This window comes from Rhea americana, unplaced genomic scaffold, assembly GCF_003343005.1.
Source record: "Rhea americana isolate MKP2758 unplaced genomic scaffold, rheAme1 scaffold_75, whole genome shotgun sequence".
Classification (NCBI taxonomy): Eukaryota; Metazoa; Chordata; class Aves; order Rheiformes; family Rheidae; genus Rhea; species Rhea americana.
The window spans coordinates 4,081,865-4,102,645 of NW_028186923.1; the positions used below are offsets into that span (position 1 = coordinate 4,081,865).

At 44.1% G+C, this 20,781-nt stretch overlaps 1 protein-coding gene across 2 annotated transcripts in view; it reads right to left on the reverse strand.

The window, feature by feature from the left end:
* The window catches only part of SETBP1 (SET binding protein 1), a 240,819-nt gene that overhangs the window by 120,800 nt on the left and 99,238 nt on the right, over positions 1-20,781 (reverse strand). For both annotated transcript variants that reach the window (XM_085322235.1, XM_085322234.1), the window contains one exon: positions 17,620-17,691. In XM_085322235.1, the coding sequence (XP_085178361.1) occupies positions 17,620-17,691 (72 nt within the window). The remainder of the gene's footprint in view (positions 1-17,619; positions 17,692-20,781) is intronic.

A 20,781-nucleotide genomic window follows, 5' to 3' on the forward strand; every position in this document is an offset into this window, starting at 1 on the left:
TAAAACTATTTTCCTAGCACTGTGCCTGTTTCCTCTGGGCTTTATGTACAAGAAAGGTAACTGGACTAAAACTGCTTCAAAAGCTGACAGCCATGGTTGCACCTATGGAAAATACAGGAAGCAAACAAAACAAAACAGTCCTGGCAGTTTCAGATTCTTGCAAAGCAGAGGAAGAGATCAAATATTTGAGAAATGGAAGAGAATAAGAATTTCTAGTGGAAACCATGAGCAAAAATATTGTGAAATGATATTTAACAGCTAATATTGGGAAGAGCAGGAACTGGTTGGATAAAACACATTGTCTGGAGACAAGCACAATTTCCGACCGAGTTGCACAGCCTTTTTTGACACATTGACTTGATTATTTTTGCCTACTTCCCCAGGCTCTCCAGTTTCATTCTGACTTAGCTTCTCTGAGATGAAAACTCTGGGAAAGCTGTTGGTGATTCAAGAGCCATAAAACTCCTTTGAATGTCTCAATCCTAATTACTGCTTATTTATGAAAGGAAAGAAAAAGCGAAGTAGACAAACCCAGATGCAGGAAATAACGAATAGACAAGAGTTCCACATTCATAAATAAAACAATATACTTCCTATAGCTGTTACATAACGTTAAAGGGTTGTTCTTTTTTTAAAAYAGCGCCATTTCAGTAGGCTTTTTGCTTTGCTTCCAGTTGTGCTACTTTTAAGTGGGAGAGGTGTTTGACAAGTGAATCTTCAGTAGTGACAACCTCAGCTTTTATTGACTTTTTTGAAGATACTGAGCTAACTCAGGATTCCTGAGCTCAACAGTACTTGGGAGTGTAAACTAAAGCAGTATGTGACTGGTACACATTGTACGAGAACTCATTTAAAGTTTAACCCAGGAGAAGCTGATGGCCTAATCTAGAGACACCTGAATACTGTTGTAAAACCTTTTCCCTCCCTGGATTGGACATAATCAACTTCTGGGTTTTATTTCATGGTATAGACAGAAGTATAATTTATCATAAAACATTTATAACGGTGTATAAATTTGTAGCAAGGCTCATTTCCTGTAACTGTTTCTGTTCACTATCAGAAAGGTGACTTTCTGAAGAGTATAACATGCAGTGAGGTGGAAGCAGTTTTGGGGTGAGGAAGACAAGCTGAAAGATGGATCAGACATGATTCCCATTGCTTCTCGTGCCGCACTGCTCTGCACAGGCCTGTCCCATGATGAACGCCCACCAACACCTTTAGAAAGGATACCTGTTTGCAGATATGGCAAACTAATTATATGAAGCCAAATCTCAACAGAAATGATAATAATAATAATTAGAACGTGCCAAACAGTGCCCACCTGGGAATCTCAATTAGCTTCACAAACAGTAATTAATTTACTTTATCAACTCTCTGCAAGATAGAGAATTATTAATGYTCCCATTTTATGGATGGGGATATACACTTGCAGAAATGCCTATAAGACAGTAGCTGAAGTTAGAGAGCATGTCTTCCCAGTGCATTCTCGTGCACCTGGGTGAGAACTCATTGGATTTTACTTAGTAACCCAAAAGTGAAGATTCCCTAATGAGGCCAAAGACAAACTTGGCTTTATTTCTTTTGATGAATGCCAGTATTAYCCAGCAGATGACCCTGCAAAAAAGCAGGATTAGAAATGGGAAAAGGACCTGCCAGGCAAACCATCCGGTGGCTGTCTTTAACCTTAAATGCAGGCCATGAAATGACCGGACTCTGAAGACAGCATTCCAGTACAGCGAGATAATGGGTCGTTCCCTAAAAATAAATCCCCAGCCAGCCGTACCAACAGAGCTGGCTCTAGCTTTATAATCCCTCTGCCTTTTCAAATCTCCAGATGAGTTTTTATATTGCAATGTGCACGCACACACACGCGCACGCACAATTAAGTAGTCATGATCCCTCAATACTGCTCAATAACTATATACAGGATGGGGAGGAGAAAAGAAAAAAACTAGTGACATGGGTGCCAATCTCAACTAAACCTGATTTGTAAACAGCAAGGCATGACCATTTTCTGAAAATGAAAGTCTTTGGGTATTCCCAAAACACTAAAAAAGTGTTCGTTTTAGTTGCAGGTTAACTGAACAGGATACGGATTTACCAACTGCTGAAACTGTTCTACAAATGTTCACACGTACACGACCTTTGAATGCAAGGCTGTCCTACAGGTAAGACAGGAGGTAGGAGATGTTCTCATCTATTTTTAACTTGATCACCAAGTAAGTTTGTGGTTTGGAAAAATTAGTTAATTTTTTATTGTGCCTTGGTTTTCTACAAAGAAAATAAGGCTTACAGCTGGTGTCCACRGCTGCTGTGCTGCAATGAATGCAAAGTGGATGAAAAATACTGCTACTGGACTCTTTACAGGGAGAGTTCAGATCCATCTACATTTCATAGCACTTTAGAGAACTACATAAACTGCCAGGTAATAGGGAATGAGGCTATTGGCATAGCACTGCTGGAAAAAGGAGCCGGTCACATCCTCGTGCACTGTTGTTCTGAAGCCTATCCGTGCTTTAATCTTCCCACTTTAGAGCAAGTAGATGGTTCTCCCTCAAATTCCCTCTGTCACATTGCTCTGACCTGCATCAGCAGCTCATCTGCTTTGTGTCTATTTGTGTCCAGTATGACCTGTGAGGGCTGAAAACACATCCAGAGGATCTTTAACAATTCAGGGCAACTTGGAGKGTTGCGAGCAGCCAAGTGTGCCACCAAACTGCAAAGCTGCAAAGCTGAAACCGATAGCAGCGTACTAATGAGGAGAGTTGATATCCTAACCTCTATCCGATACTTTGTGTGTCATCTCATGTTTCTTGGGGCTCTCTTGCCTCCCACGCTCCCCTTGGGATGGCTAGAAACAAGTTGCGCTACACCCCAACCAGAGTGCTCTCATGTTATCTCAACAGCTGCCTGCGATAGAAAGGCCAGGATAAAACCAAGTGCATAAAATAAGCCCTGCATGGATTATCTGCTGTTCATCAGAGTTTATATACATGCAATCCTCTGCTGTTCAGGATGTGCAACTACAGCCTTGCCAGAGCTCCCTGCTTGCCATGTTCTCCGCTCCTGGTCTGAAGACAAGCCTGAAGGAAAAGCTGAGTATGGGCCACCTCTTCTCCCTGTGGCCCGCCAAAACCACCTGAGGCAGCTGAGAGGCTGGTATGCTGCTAAGTGTACTGGTTTCACGAATGGCTACTGGAGAAGATAGAGATGGGAGCGGTTTCTAAGGTAGGATTAAATCTGGAAGGGAAGACATTTTGCTCCCTGGAGATGAAGGCATGCCTCAGGTAGGTGGACAGAGGAGAAAATGTCATCCAACCCTCTATAACTGTGACCTGAATGACAAGAGACGATGGGAATTAAATCAGCTTTTAAGATCTCTGGTAGATATCACAGCAGTTTACACTCAAGTTGTCAATCAAGCAGATGCATTCCTTAAATGCCCATGATTAGCTCTCTTCCCCAATTAGCAGGAGAAGAATCACAGCTCTTGTACAAAGTGGCTATGGAGACAACCATTCATTTCCATGGACTTAAATGTAAACAGTAATGAAAAGCTCCTGCTCACTTTCCAAGGAGACTTGCTCTGTGCATGCATGCGTATGTGTTTGTGTGTCTTTGCCATTTGGAGAGGCACAGAAGGTTGTTCTCTTCCTCTCCCCAAGACAGAAGTGTTCAGATCCACAGCTACCGTCCCAATCAGATCCCAACTGCATGTTCCTTGACAAACTGCTTAGCTTCTTTGGGGGATTCTTTTTTTCTTTTTTTTATACATATACTGGGTGGCAGAGGAGGAAAGGGGAGGATCATTTTTGCACTCCTTGAGAAATCAGGAACAGCAGCAGGGTCTCCAGCTTCCAAAAGACTCATCACCCCTCATCGATACCGTGCCTTAGCTGCAAACAAGCATAGGTGAGGAGTACTATTCTGGGCTTCCAGCAGGACCCGGGGGAAGGACGGCACAAGAAGAAAACAGAGAGAGAAAAGTGCTGCAAATGATCAGTCAAGAATAAAAAAAGCCTATCAGCCCAGGCGAGAGTCCGAAGCATGAATGCACTAAACAAATCACGATGGAATCAGCAACTGGCAAAGTAATTGGTGTCATCACAGCTGATGGAAAATTTCTGATGCCTCCCATGTTCTCTTTTGAAATACTACTCAGACATTTAATTTGTTCAGCTCTCATGTGGCTCATTGCTCTTTTTTTACTTCTGGAGTTTATCAGGCCTGTATCTACAGACAGCAACTTCAGGATACGTTTCCATGGCCCTGTCCACCTGCCACCAAAGGAAGGGATGAAGCTTTGCACAAACTAAGGAACATGGGGAAAACATACACAGAGAAACAGTCCTGACTGGGAACTTGAATCATTTCATTTCTTCTTCYACCTAGGTCTTCAGGAGCTCAGCTCCAGAGCTACCAAATCGGGTATCCAAGCCCTACGCRTGCAGGCTGAACAGGGAACCTCAAATGCTGTGATTTAAATACAGGGGTGAAAACTGCATCCAGCCATATCACTGAAGGTTGGTTTGAGTGCTTTAAAATCTCACATACACTTTGGCTTATTTCTTGCCATTCRATAAAAGCTAATAATGGCTGAGTTTGTCTGCCCAGGAAATGCTTCTCCTCCAACTTGCTATATTTTTTAGTCAAAGCATCCTCATCCTTTGATTTGAGCCCCCTTCCAGAAAATCAGATGCCTGGCAGGGGCGGGAGAGGGGGAGTGTCAGGCAGCTGGCACAGGCCAGTACACACAGTGAAAATTTTGTCCAGAGGCACCAAAGCACCACAAAAWTCATTAACCTGCAGAGAGGTATGTAGGGTTGGAGTTTTCTTTTCTTYTTCTTTTTTTAATTTCATCTGGAAGAGAAGCTTGGCTTAGTGCRGAGACACATGTTTAGCTCTGTTTTTTATTTCCACTCCACTCCCTAGGTCTGGTCCTAACCCTCTGATCTGAGCTTTGGAGGAATGCCAGACCTATAAGCAAAAAGCTCCTTTTTCGGCTGTGCAAAGGGCAGACAACACTCCAGGATACACCATCACTCCCCTGGCTTCGCCTCTCCCCTTTGGCTGCAACGGGAGCTGGAGGAATCTCACATCCACAGTGGAGTTTATCGTCGCAATTGCTCTGGCTACTTGAGTTAGAAGGCGCTCCATCCAAGTGCAGCCCCTGTGAGCTTTACTCGAAATGAAGCTGAGGAAGGATGCTACTGCCCACGTCTTTCGCCTGCTCCTCTAGTCTGTCGAGAGCTGCATAACCACAGGCTCCCTTAATGGGAAAAACCGCAGCGGCAGCCGCTCTGCAGCCGTGCGGAGGGACTGCAGGTCTCCTCAATTATCAGGGAGTCATTTTCTAGCATGACATCGCCCTGGAACCGGCAGGAATGTTTCTCAGCCTGCCTGATTGATTCATTCATTGGCCGATTTTGCTGGGATACAATCCATTTAGATTTACAGCTCCTTTCCAAGGAGGAGGGATCCTGGGGGAGCCCGCCGAGGCTCATCAGTCATATACTCAGTCATTACAAATCACAGGCAGCTCCGCTCAGGGAGAATCCCGGCACCAAAGGGAGAGGGTGGTCGGCAGCGTGACTCCGAAAGATTCCCGGAGCTGACGGCAGCCTGCCCTCTTGTCTCTCCCCCCACCCCCCAAAAAAAGCTGCTTGCAAAACCGTCCGATGCGCGACGGCAAAGAACTCGCAGCAGGATTCGAAGGAATGTGGTGGCCCTTCAACAGCCAACGTTTCCACCGAAGCGCGGCCCCTCAGACTCGCAATAAGGCTGGCCAGCATGCCCATCTGTAACACAGAACGGCAATTTAGGAGCACCGCAGGTTCCTGACTCGGAGACAAGAAGGATGGCCTCGGCGTTCAGGCACTGCTTTATGTTTCGGGAGATCTTGGTTCGCTTCCCAGTCCTGCCACAGGCTCTCTGTGCATCCACACCTTTCATTAAACTCTTTCTGCCTCAGTTTCCTCTGTATGGAAACAGGATTAACAGCTCTTCCTCTGTTTATTGAGATGCTCGGCTCAACAGTGATTTTAGGTGGGATCTGGAGATGAAGAGCAGAGGTCTGTTTGCTCAGTAAGGCAGGAAGGCTCTCAGTCCTACCGAAAAACTCTATATGGAAGGAAACTCCATGAATGCTGTATTTTTTTTTTTTTGCTTTCTACATGGTCTGCCCACCTTCACATACACATGACACAACACAAAGCTTTTGGTCAGCCACTTGGGTAAAGATCCTCCAAGAATTTCCACCTCAAAGGTGCAAAATGAGGGAGAGAGAAACTGAAAGGGGGGGGGGAAAGAGGATATACAGAAAAAGGGGTTCTAGCAAGGAGAATACCACCAGTAGGGACAGGCAAGTTCAGCACTGGACCAGACTTACAGAAAATCCCTCTAGAAACAGCCAACCGGCCTGGAGATGATAGTGATAGGAATGGAAGGAAAACCCAGGCAGTCTCATGCTATTTGCTTATCTACCAAATAGGCATTTTCCCCTGCAGTTTATTTCCATCTCTCAGCGCTTGACTCTGACAGAAAGACAGAGTGGACCTGTCATGTTGGGCCCCAAAAAAAGGGCATTTGGCTGCAATCCAAGCCCCAAGGAGCCAACAGAAAGACTCCCACTCGCTTCTCTGAGCTTTGGCACAAGCCATGGATTTGCACGCCACGTTAGCCTGGGTAAATCTTCCGGTTGAAGATGCAGCATGCTCCTGGGATGGGATTTCAGAAGATCAAGGCCTGCTCTCAGCAGGGCTTTGAGCTGCTCTGTGACCACAACCAAACCTCACTCAGTATTTTTTCTGTTCCCTGAAATGGGTGTAGCTTCTTGCCTTGCTTTGTGAGGCAATGAGATTTATGGGAAAAAAGCATGACATAAAACTAAGTATTGTCACATAAAGCAAGATGAAGCTATAAAAAGCATCCAAGGTAATGTGGGTGCCATTAAAATCTTGACACTGAGTGCCAGAAGTGGCTTAAATTTGCTGCGGTACTCCTGCTGTTCCCTTTTATTAAGCATGGGGAAATATTGCCTTGCAGATAAACATTGTGATGTGGTAAATGTCCAGAATTTAATGGGGTCCATTCTAATTGATGAAAATGTACCTTTCATTACTTTATGAATGCCTTATTCACATACATTTGAAAAAAAAATCTAGAAAGAATGTTTTCCCTAAGCAATTGCCAAGTAAGGGTGTAAACACCTTCTGCTAATACGCCTTCATCTTCTCTCTAAGACTGTCTCTCCTGCCCAGGACGGGCTCGCATTCCACTCACCAGCCTTCTTGCAAACCTCTTCCAGCGCGACACACACAACCCCCAACAAAAACTGGCTGCAATTAGGGGGCTGGTGAGCAGAGAGGCACCGCGCAGCCTTTGTCTCTCTGCTTCCTGACTACCTCTATCCACCCACTGACTCCTGTCTTAAACTTTTAATGGCATGAAGTCCTTGGGCCAGGAACAATATTATATTTGCTTTACGATGCTCCTACTGCGACAAGGACTTTTATAGACTAGCACAATATCATCTTCTTAACTGTGGATGTGCTGTTGACCAGAGGGGTCACACCGGTAGMTAGGGAATCTACAATGTCTTTATCTGCTCACAAGAAAGATTCACCAGTAGTTCAAGTTTCTCCCTACAGCCCCAGCCTCTCGATGCTTTGATCCTGGCCACCTTCAAGAATAAAAGCGGAATTTAGCTCTCAAATGCGATTCATTCATTGGTGTCTCTGTTAACACCATCAATAAAAGCATCGGTTTCTTTGTTACACAGGAGAAGGCTGAGACGAATGGGAACAGTAGCAGCACAAAAAACTTAGTTAAAGGGGGAAAATATTCATGTAAACAAATGACTAGCTATTGATTTTTAATAACATACTCTGTTCTGTTATTCATTCATGAAGAGAGGTGAGGAGAAAATGTTCTGAGCCTTCAAAAAGTTTTTTGTTAAGTTAAAGAAGAATTACACAATATGATGTTTCAGCACGATGATCACCTGCTGACAGTATGATTGCAAAACAGGACATTCTTGAGGCTGTAAGAAAATGGGCACAAAAATGAGACTCCTATCAAGCAAAATATCTGGAGGCTGTGGTCAAGCGTGTGTTTTTTTTCTCTGACTTTTAAAAGCGTCACATCCTCAAATTCAAACAAGCAGATGGCTGCCAGAAATGCTCTAAAACCAGCACGCTGCTTGCCTTGGACACATCAGTTTGGTATCTTGGCCTCTTGACTCTCATATTGATTTCTATTTCATTTGGTTTTGATCCAAGGCAATTGGAGAGGATTTTAAAGTCACCAATGACCTCTGAACTTCAGTGATGGCATTTGGGGGCATTTTACCTAACAGAGAAGATAAGGGTAGAAATGGCCATTCATTCACCATCCAATGGAAAGAAAAATACAATGACATCATTTGTGGTTTCAGTTGCAGCAACTGAAGTGAGCTGCTGAGGCCATACAGAGCAAAGGTGATACTGGAAAGGAAAAATTTTTGGAGAAGTGTGCAGTCATAGTGTTGTCTCTTTCTGTTGATATTACATAGCCACAATCGATGATGATTTCCTCACTGACAGCATGATCTTGCACAATTGCAACCCTAAGCTATAAGTAGTTCTATCTCTAGCTGGCTGAGTGTCTGAATTTCTGTTTATATCCTCTCAGAGAGCATTTAGAAAAGTAATGCTYGATATGAAGCCCTCAGCACATCGGAAATTGTAACAGGTACAGAGCATTGCATTGTGTCTGCTTTGCCACTCCAGCTGCTCTGAGAATATCAAATATGACCTTGATTTCTCCCAGCAAGACATAAAATGTATCTCTTGTTCCTCATGTAGACTTCTCAACACATTGTCTTGAGTGTCATCTTCCAGGAGGTAAATACAGAAGATGATCTGAAGCTCTTGCATGGAGAATAAGCCTAACAAATATGCTCTCTGGGAGCATGGAGACTTCTGACAATGTGAGCAGAGGTCATCTGCAAGACCCAGCTGAGGTCTGTGAGTGCATATTCTATGTACTTATGTTACAGGAGACACCAACACCATATCGTAAAGAACTCCTAAAGCAGACGCTCYGCAGTGCACACTCCTCTACCGAGGGAAGAAACACGACAGTCGTTAGTTGTATTGCTTCATACGCTATGGAAGCTTCTCAGATGCTATGGTGACAGCTGAGCAGTGGGAACCTTGTTAGCAAAGTGAGTCACRCAGGATTTATAAGGAGCCAGATCAGAATCGGCGTGGGTTTGGATATTACTACTCTTTCTGTTATGTAGCTAGGACTGCTCTGATTATAGGCCCTAGCTAAAGAAAACAGAGCCACTAGGTGTCTTTGCAGTGGTTTCAGTGAGCTTTTTGCAAGGATATGTAAGGGGCTTTTTATTACCAGTCTGCTCCATCTGTACCTATTCAAATRCTAGTTTGTTATGGTACAGCCTGACATCTTCCATGAGCAGAGCAGGTCCTGAATACAGTGAATCAAGGATGAAGTCACCTTTTTGAGGAAGGGAGAGAGGCAGTGTAAAGGGCACCTGCTTTTCTGGATTCCCTTTCTTCCTAAAGCATCTGTGATGAAAGCCTTTTCCTCTCTCACCTCGTTAGGGCCTCTTATGAACACCTTCCAGCCATCTGAGGCTTCTGTTTTTACCCTTCTATCATCATCCTACATCTTTTCCCAGATACAGCAATGGAGCCTTAAGAGGCATCATAGATAAATCTGTTGTTTATGAAGACCTTAGAGYTGGCTCTCACCAAGAGCACCTTTAGATGCTATTAGCTGATTCACCTGGAGAATTATGTCATGGTGGAGTCATCTGCTTTTCCCACATGCCTTTGTCGCCATATGGGGATATGCTCCACTCATGTCCAGACTACTTGCTCTGCAGAACGCATATTGTTCAAGTGGMGCCATTTCTTAAAGAAATATTATCAGTGACAGTAATATCCCATAATACAGCTACTGCTGAAAAACAAGGTGCCAAAATGATAATATTGCTATATGAAGAGTGCTGTACTGATTAATATCGGTGGCATAGAACTGAAATGCTGATTTAATTTACCTGGATCTAGTAAAACTTGGAAAGAGCTTATAGGAAATCACGACTATGTCTTAGTTAATGAAATTCTGGGCTTCTTCTGGGAAGACTGACAATTGTAAAATTAATCTGCCAAACTTTCATTCATGGCTTCATTGTGAAGCCATTACAGATACAGCAAAGACAGCCAGACTCACAGGGATGAGTGTGAACGCACATGTAGATACTCAAAGCACAACATTTTGTTCCTCCCCTTGGTTTGACATAGCCTAAGGGTGGAAGAGGACAGCAAAGAACAGCCGATCTCCTACAGCTGCCAGTATATCTCAGTGTACTTTTTCCTCCTGACTGATAACTTGAGTCTGGAGTCGCATCTACAAGCCAATGCAGATAAGCCTTCACTAATGACTTTCCTCCTCACRCTTGGAGAAAGCTGCTGGAGGTCTCTGCTAGTCCCATCCGGCATGTGACCTATCTCATCCTATCCTACTAACAATGGTATTTCGTGGCTGGGCTGCTACTCTGAGCTGAGGAGAAGACCTGCCCTATAGGACCAGTGTGCAATTTAGGAGAGGTCACTTCTAGTCACTGAGGTGTGCTCAGGGTCCTTCCACCAGGGCATAAGAACGTTTTTTTACTTCAGAAAATACTACAGATAGAGATAACTACATCTATATAGGTAGAGATAAATATCTTAAAGATCATCAGCTGTTCAGAGACTATAAAGACAAGGCTCTAGTAGCATCTGACCTGTTGGACTACTACAGCACTGACTTTTTTCATGTCCTTTCTTTGCTTGGAAAAGAAAAATATTTTGCGCCCATGATCTTTAGAAACATTGTGAATGAGGTGAGAGAACCACGTCTCTCCGAAAAATCCTAAGATACAGTTAGACACAGGATACAGAGTCGATGCATCTTGATTTTACCGGCACTCTTGGAAACGCTGCACCTGGAAACCACAAATGCCTGGAATGAAACTACACGCACCGTATCTGCAAGCCTCATGTGCACCTATACACTTGTTTTTATGTTCATGCCCATCACTGTATAGGGAACAAGGGTGTGCAGGAAACACCGGGCCCTGGAGGGAAACACACTGCAGTGATTTATAAGCTGGTTGCTCTGCAAGCAAAARTCAGGGTGCTAGTAAGTAATGACTGTAAAGTTTGATGCCTTGATTTCTGCTCTGTAGATCGATACTAACAGTAATATTATATTTCCAGGGCATACTCAACTGACAGAACTATTGACTATTTGGTCTGTAGCAGTGCATTGATACTTGATAGCAAACTGGGACACCAAAACAATAAGCGTGTAGCTGTTAACAAGCAACACAGGGCATTGAGTTTCAGTGATACAACTGGGATATTATTTTCTTTGTCTAAAATGGAACGTTTTTAACATGTCAAAAATATAATTTACTTATCTGACTTACTGAAATATCTGGGGAAAACACCCTCTCCACTGAAACCTACAGATTAAGGTCATGTTTCCAAATGTGTGCCACATTCGATCAATAATTTCAGCTCCACTGTGACCAAACACTTGAGGAATTTCTGAAGGGAAAAGGTTTTGTTTGATATGTTTACACAAAACATTTCCACTTATTATATCTGACCATCTTGTGAATGAAYTGATTTCAGTAAAAGAAAAGGTAACTTTATTTTAGTAGCAATAGTCAAATTAGAGTTATTTTTTTTCTCCTAGGTTTTTGATTCTCTGTGAAAAATAGATACATTTGGATAGGGCCAAACTGAAATAAAACTTTATTCATCCAATAAAGGTGTATTTGTATTTAAAAGACATAGCATTACATACGTCCATGAGACATTTTATTACATCTAAGTCCGCAGTTGTCYCCTGTGGACATATTTAACTATCAACTACCAAAATGTTAAAATGAAATCATAGAGAAATGTCAGTCTCAYGACCAGAACTGATTGAAAAGGAGCCCTTTGGTGAGTGAGAAATAAATTAGTTTTGTGAAGAAAAATAACTAGTGGCTCTCACTGCTGCAAGAAGAACAACTTGTTGACTTATAACTCTTTAACTGAGCATGGAGAGGCAGGGGAGAAAACTAATAAATATGCAGGAAATGCACCTGTACTAGAGCATATATTGATGGAAAGACACATGAGCTAGGCTATAAAAATGGGGTAAGGCAGTATAGTGGGATCGACCAAGAAAATCACTTATTTCATTCCACTAGTTGCCACATTAGCTGCGCCATGCTACTTTGTGCATGAGGCAAAGCTAGTGCTAAAAGATGTACTGGCTAGAGGAGTGGTTCGACCACAGAATGGGTGCTGGTGAACTATTTCCCCTTATTCTGGAATATCCCATCCAGGTAGCTACCGATGGAGATTTCAAATCTAATTCTGAAATCTCTGCTGTTGCTTGCTGCCAAAAATGCCCAATAAAATAGAAATGTAGCCTTTTCCAGGATAGCAGTATTATGGTTGAATTTCTACTATCAGCACTTTGAACCCTGCAGGCTTATCTGCCTTAGGCTTGGCTACAGCCCCTTTAGAGAGGTCAGGACCTAGAGCGCCTGAATCAAACCGTGATGGTGCCGCCCTCTTTCCCTTGATGACTAATGGAGTTTAGGATGATGGAGTTTAGTTTCTCAGCTGGGCTTGAGCCTCTCCAGCTACCAGTAAATTAAATGTGCCCAGAAACGTTCCCAGGCATTGAGGCCAACTGGCACAGAACAGTTCGTATCTGTGCTAGCAACCTCTGTCTTAGCTTCCCTAACAGAGCAGCTAAATGTAAACAGCTTAGTGAGGTGAACCCTGATCTGGGCTCAGGAATGATTTAGGAGTTTGCTAGTTGTCATGGACCAAAAGTGTGCCAAGGACTGGTCTAGTAGTTTGAGTATACCCAGCCATTCTCCCATGCCAAGCAACATTCCCAGACACCATTTAATAGGCCTAAAACAGATGTAGCCCTTGACACCCCGATGGCATAAATGTCCATCTTCCCCTTTTTCTGCCCAAGACCTCCACTTAGTTATAACAATACTCTCTTGCTGTTTTGTACCACTCTTATTCAACGAGAAACTGGAGATTACTGCCATCTGTAATCTAAGAATAATTGCAAGGAACCAGACATTATACCTTTATGAATGATAAAGGTGTTATACACAGGCAGCTCAACTTCATAAACAAGCCACTGTCCCCCTTTTCCCACTCTACACCACTGTCATCTGCCTACATTTTCGATACTTGCTGCTTCACATTGCATAGCCAAAAAAAGGCGTTCCACCTCAAACAGCTACCATGCACTCTAAACATATGACACTGAAAGAAACCCACATCTCGTCCCACACGAACTTCAACACCGAGTTGCTCAGAGCAGGGTGAGCTTGTTTCTACGGGTCCCTGTGCACTACAAGGAGGTGAACGCAAGTGCTCACATTGCAAACAACCGAGCGTACAGGGCCAGGCACATCAGGTAGTGTGCCCRGCCGTGTTAGCGGCTCCCGTACCACGATGGAAGATAAACCTCCATCTTTGAACCATTTTGCTCACAAGCCTCCAGATCTTGTCCAACAGAATTATTCCTTTAGCACCTGATCAGTGCTTTGCAGATAGGGCCTGGAGGGAGCATCTTTTCCTAGCAAGCGAGCTGTATTTCAGCAATGACACTTTCGTAGTCAACAGACTCTTCTCAACTCCTCACTTTTCCTGACGAAAAGGTGGTGGAAATGCATGTCGTGCACCTGGTGCATCCTTGCAATCCCTCTTTGGACGCCTCTGCAGCCCAGGCAGCTGCAGTGGAAAGCACCATGTGGGTTCCCTGCTTCAATGTTTCTTTGCAGMTCCCTGATTCAGGGAGTTATAATGCCAGGAGGATGGAGGATGACTTAATGCCAGCAGTCTAATACCTTATGAGCCTATGATCTAGTGCAAAAAGCAGGAGGAGTGGGAAGCCCAGCAGGTACCTGATTGAAGAGGCTGGGGGAGATTACAGGAGCCAGTGTCCTGCTGTGCATTTTCTCCACCTCCACAACCTTCTTATTTTCAAAGAGTTTCCAGAGGGCTGTGGCAGCTATTGTTCTGCAGACCTGGTGCATCAGCATCCCCACTCACAGCGATATCCGTTTGGGATTTGCACACTGCCRGGCCTTCTGCCTATTCGCTTTGGGCAAATAATCAGCTCTTTTGGCTTCAACACCAAAGAAAACTCGATACCACACAACTCGGATACCTCTGTGCTAGCAGGTACCCAACCAGCACAGCCTGCCTGTCTGTACACCCATATACACCCAAACACGTTTACAGCAGGCTTCACAAACACAAGCGTGTCCTTCCTCACCAGATGAGGCCCTGGCAACCAGATCAAAAATTGAGCACAACCGTTACTGAAGTACAGACTCAGCAGTGAAAAAGCTTTCTTTTACGTCCAGTTTTCAAGGAGGCTGAAGATTCATAGTGATCATTAAGGTAAGGAGGTTAATTTGATCCTAGCACAAAGTTTAGGGAGTAAACCTGCACAGGCAGGTGGGCAAGGGCAATACAAAAGTCAGTCTTGCCTCTGCTTGACAGAATTTGAGACGCTATAAAAGCATTCCTATCAGGGCTGYGCATTTTTTAAAGCCTGTGTTTTTTCTAAACAGGGTTCAAATAGGTTTAAATGTTATTGTTATTATTGGAAAAAMGACACAGAGGCATTTCCATGTGAATATTTCACGGTCGAATATCCATATTCACCATGTGCATACCTTGGATTCAGGGACTGCGGCTCCCCTGCAGTCCGAGGACTCAGGGTCCATTTTGTGTAGATCTTTCTGCCAAAATGTGGTTATTAGTGCTACCAAACATTGCAATGCCACCCACAGCCCTGACAGAAAGAGGAGGATAAGAGAGTATTAGGGAGAAATCGCAAGCTGCAATTTCCAAACGTAGCTGGCAAACTCAAACGTGTTTGGGTTGGCTGTATCAATATTTTACCTCCCTGTTTTCAAATCATCATCCTGGCCCCAGTGATTAACCACCTGAATATACCCAAGGAGGATATTCACAGGAAGGCTCTCATGATAAAAAGGCTATTCCTGGACCTCTTTCCATCACATCATAATCTGTCCACTAATATGGCTTGAGATCTCAGCTGATCAAAAGGTCATAAGATGCTACTGCTAAGTATCACTCTGCCCCTCTGTTCAGCCGCAGGCTTTTTCACTCCCGCGCAGCAGCCAGAGAAACGCAATAGAAACAGCCTTCAAATCTATTTGTATAATAGATGAAGCCTTCGCTGGATGGCATTTATCTTCCTTCAGGGAGTGACATCTGATAAATAAATCGCTAGTTCTCAGTGAATTTAAATAAAAGAAAGGCAAATCATATCCCYGCACACTGTAAATACATGATCACAGAAAGCACTAGACTTCTTGTTGTCCTGCCATTTCTTTTGGTGCAAAAACTGTAAAGTACTGACTGTCCTCTAGGTCTACCAAAACCAAGGTTGCTCAGACCTCTGAGAACATTAAGAAGAACATGAGGATACAATGAAATGCTGTAAACTGGCTTATTTTATGAAGTTAGCAAACACAGCAAAGAGGGGGATTATTCAGTAATAGGACTAATAGGAAAAAAAGGGGCAAATGTGGTAAATTGTGGGATGTGACTTCTGATGAGAAACACTGGAGTGTTTCTCATGTTTCAAACGTTTTGGGGTAGATGAAAAAAAAAAACACTGAATCACATCCTAACAGACACCACCGCTTCGGCCCAGAGGGATGGACTTCAACAGGTCACATTTATACTCCGGTCCACCAGTGCTAGTGACTCCATCAGCGATGGTAGTGAGTCCATCCTGCCAGGCTGCACCATGGACTGCAGCCGGTTTTGTGGTCATCCTGCAGCTGATACTGCAAAAATGACAGATCCCTGCCCATAGCAACATGGAGAGACCGGGTCATTGCCACCGCTTGCCTCCCGCCCCAGGGCAGGGCTGCAGATCTGCTTTSTGTGAGCTTTGCAATTGGGAAAAGTCCAACTGCAGTTGTGTCTCCCACACACCTGAAGAGCTGTCACAACCCCATTAAACCCTTCGGTGTTCCCCAGTGCCCTCTCCCTCCTTCTCCAGATGCGGAGCTCTACACCAGCACCGACCGACAGCACCTTTAACTACAACTGGCAATCATTTTACTACTCGCCCTGCTTTCAAAGCTGAGAGCCATCAAAGATTAGCAGGGAAATCATGACTATTTTTCCCTAAGAAGCAGCACTGGTAATAGGCTTCAGGAAAAATCCTCCTAAATGCAAGTGATAAGCGTAGACTGTGTGAAGGCTGACAGGTCTGATTATAATTATCACTGCGAGGGGACCAGYGTTAACCTCCCTTCTGGAAGGCAGTGACAATTCCTGGAAGGGAACATGCAAGTAAATTATCATAAACAAAATCACTGCATGAGGAACTGACTTTTGCTGGGAAACTAAATAGGGTCCTGATCTGGGGGGAGGGTAAAAAAAAAAGAAAAAAAAAAAGAAAAGATCCTTGAGCACTCATTAAAGTTTGTTCCTACAGAAAATGGCATACAATTATATGCTTAAATTTTGCTGATTTTAGGGATGATGGGAGTAAAAGAATGAAGCTGGACACTTGAAGCACAGGATGGAGTCATGTGTTTGAGAGGAATTCTGAAATAAAAGGTATTTTCTGTATCCATGTTTAAAACGTCAGACATTTTTTGCTCTGTAAAATAAACTGGACAGCCCCAGAAAGCATGTTGATCCAGACTCAGCTAAATATTCAAAAGCAAGACATAACTAAACAGTCCCGCACCAAATTTTCCCCGTCCTCACATCCTAACAGGAAGAAATCCAAACAGAACCAATGCAGATTTCTTTCTATTTTTTCTATACATTAACTGAAACACAGTAACATTTGCTTTTTAACAGGGTTTTGAGGAATCCTGGACTTCCTCGGTAATACTCCTTCAAGATCAGCCTATCCTAAGCTTCACAGTGCTTTCTCTGGCACCACTAGGTTTTTCTTAGGCTGCTTGTTGTTTTGGCATTTCTCCTAYGATTTCCATTGGAAACTTGGAAATAGAGTAACTTGTGCAATCTGGATAAAGATTAGCAGCCCAGTAGCTTTTTTCTTTCTGAACAAAGGGAACCAGATATTATCTTCTTAATAAGGGGCTTCGCTTAATAAGCGAAGATGAAGAGGAGAGCCTTCAGAGTCAAAGGCAGTTCTAGGAGTTTTGTTCTCATTATATCTCAATGGAGTGAAGCAAATAAATTGCACAAGGAGACATATGGAAGCTCACTACGCAAATGGCCTATTTAAGGCTCTTACTTCCTAATTAGGTCCTGGTGTCAGGAGGTTGGTAACAATTATTCACACATAGATCATTTGGATACAATACAAACTATTCTAAAACCAAAACCATCATAGCAGCATGCATTAAAAAGAAGCCCTATTTAGCTTGATCTTTTTAGAGCCTTTCACTTAGTGCTTGGAATATCAATCACACATCCTAAATTCTGTGTTGAATGCTGCAATAACGGATTTGGAAGAGGGAAAGGAAGAAAGGAGCCATAATCAGCCATAATCTCCTGGTCTTACCTTGTTCACGGACTTGGTCACTGGAGTCTGCACGGGGAACCCACACTCTCTTCCCAAGTTCTTCATCTGATTCTGTAGAGTTTCCCAGAGCAAAGAGAAAAGAAAGAATCTTGAGTGGGGGAATGACCATGTAGAAAATGGTCACAAGCATCCAAAAGTTTTGTTCTGCCTTTTGCCATTTCATTTCATCTTTTTCTGCCTGCCCAGCTCCAGTGCTCCCACCACCATCKGCCAAGGAAGCAGTGCTGGAGTTCACACCCAACCACCTTGCTTGTGGAAGGTCCCCCAGCCTTTGCTTAGTCCATGAGGTTTCTCCTCCTGAGTAGCATGGGAAGGCATGATGGCAAAGCGGGAGCCAGCACGGCTTTCCTCTGCAGCCGCACGGCATGCTGCAGGCTGTGACAGTGGGGAGTTGAGTCACCCATTCCTATGACAACCTGCTCTGGAAAGGCTTGGGAAGAGCAGGAAGGTGCTGCATGATGTCAACCCATCTGTTTTGTTTAAGAGCTAAAGCAGAGAAGCCAAAACTGAAGATTACACATTGCAAAACCATTTAAAACAGGATGAGTGGTAGCGAGTCAATGTCATGACTGTGGCAAACCCACTCTGTCCTTTCCTTCAGCACCGCTGGTATGAAAACAGGATCCTTCTCTCTCTCTTCTTCCTCTCCCACCTCCTTTTCCCTCTTTGTCCACCTTTCCAGCCCTTTGCACAAAGGTGAAATATTTTACATTTTCACCTGTGGTAATGCAGATGAGACAGTGTTTGCTTTGCTTTTCACTGATTTTGCCCAAGGCGTCCTTTTAAGCAGCAGCCTGTGCAAAGATAATAGGTGGCACAATTCTCTGTAACTGGAATCAGCAACAAATCAGCCATCTGCCACTCCAGGGGTCTGAGATTAACCCAGCTACTGGACCGTGACTGCAAAACATTTGCACATTTAGATTACAGAAATGTGAGGGTACCGGTCCAAAACATAAAAGAAAGGGAACGGGGAAGGTGTGGGGAGAATGGGTGAAGATGGCCTTTCCCGACTTTTCCAGATTAATCCTTCTGGACAACCCCAAACAGGCAATATTTCTCATTATAAAGTGCTAAAAGGAAGAGGGATCTGAAGGAAGCAACTTCAGATTCATGAGACATCACATTTCAGGAAAATATATCCAGAAACACCTACTTGGTACAGGGAAAAATACCRACAAAGCCATTCAGCTGCACTGTCAGTCAGCTACAACACATGTTGGGAAGTATGATCATGCTGTCCGGATGGCTTACTTGGACCACTCAGGAAGTACAAGAGAAGCACTTTTGTCCCAAGATGGACAGGTATCTTCCTGTGGTTGGAACCAAACTGAAGTATGCAAGCTCCCTTACTCCTGAGTGTCCTTTCCAAGACACTGAGGAAATGAGAGAGCTGAGTTTCTGAAATAATAAGTTGTAGGTAGGTGATTTTATTTGCTGTCCTCAGCCCACCTTCTTGAACAATGTTCCTTTGCTCACATGGTTGCCCGCAGTTTACATTAAGGTTTGTCCACATCTTTGAGATCCTCCCTATAATTCTGTGGGGGATTATTATTTGGTTAGTGAAGCATTAAGAGGTTTAAATCAGCAGTAAATACCAGTTGGCTCCACATCTGAAAGAGTGAGCCACGCTCTATGCAGGTGCATGAGGGGTTARGAGAGCTGGCAGGGTCTCCTCTGCTCACTTTGATGTGGGCTTTAATTCCCACTCCTGGCATTAGCTTTTGTAGGTTGGCATTCAACGGCCAGCGATCTCAGGTTAAAAAGAGGAGGCTGAGCCCAGAGAAAGAGATGCAACGCCAGCCAAAACCACCAGCAAGGGCTTCTGGGAGATTCAAGGAAGGTCTGCATGGTGTGCCCTCGGTGAGGATGGTAGCTTAAAAGATACAGTTCATCTCAGTACATCTAAGGTGGTAACTGAAAAGCAAATGGCAAGCACACGTGTGCACACACACCAGCTCTTTATTTGCTAAGAACAGGTGGGATCCAGTGGAAAGTACAGTGGTATGACAATTACTCCCACTTATGTGACTAACCCTCCTGTTGATATTTGCCATGGTGTTTTCATCCTCCCCAAGGTTTTCTCGGGCCAAGCATTTTGTACCTCTCACTTCTGACACAGAGCAAAGAGCAGGAAGAGGTGACAGCATCTCCTCTCCAAGCTACAGCCTCTACATCATTCAAGGCACAGCTGAGACGAGAAAGAGTGGGAGATGGGTCACTGCAGATATCCTACTCCATACAAAGGATGCTAGTGTCACCTCAAAAAYGAATGCACATCCCGGCAGTGTTAATTTGGGGCTAAGCTTTTGACCCCTGCAGAAGAAGGACTTTCTATCAGCAAGGCAGTGTGTTGCTGGAGGAGAAGAGCATGGGGAGAGGAGGCTGGATAAAACYTTTAAATCACACTGAAGTGCCCCACTGTTTATCACAGCATTTCCAAAAAGCATTGCACGGGTAGAACAAGGTGCTCCCAAACCAGTTTTAAATGCCTGAAACCAAACGTGAGACTTGAAGCATTTTGAGTACATACTAGGGCATGATTTTCAGGTGAGAGACAGGTTACAGGGGTCACGGCACACCTGGGAACACAAACTGGGCCAAGCTAACAGCCCACAAACTTTTGAGTCCCAGCGAGCTAATGAGGCCTCTGCCACGCTTCAAAAGGGTCTCCTTGAGCTGACCTGCTGGCTGTATGAGCGAGTGCTGATAAACCAGGATCTGGACCCGCGTTCAAASCCAAAGGCGAGGGTTTTCTCTACCAACCCCGGCCTCCAACTTCTGAAAGGCCAACTTCAAACTTTAAACTCCAGGGCGATCCAGGGGTAAGTGTGTGTGAGGGGCAGAGGAGAGCTTGGCGCTCACCTTCAAATACTGTGTGACCGTTCGCTTGTGCACGCGACACCATTAAAATGGTTATCCCCCCTCCCYGAAAAACACAATGAAAAAAATAATAAAAAAAAATCACGTATATTCTCCTAGCCWGTGAAACGGAGGGAAGAGAAGACCGCCGCAGGGCAGAACCTTTGCTCTCAGACAAAAATCACAACAGACCTGCAGCCTGCACATTAACCAACCTCGGGCACTGCTCTCAAAGTTTCAGCCATACATGATTTTTTTTTTTTTTTTTTTTTCCTTTTT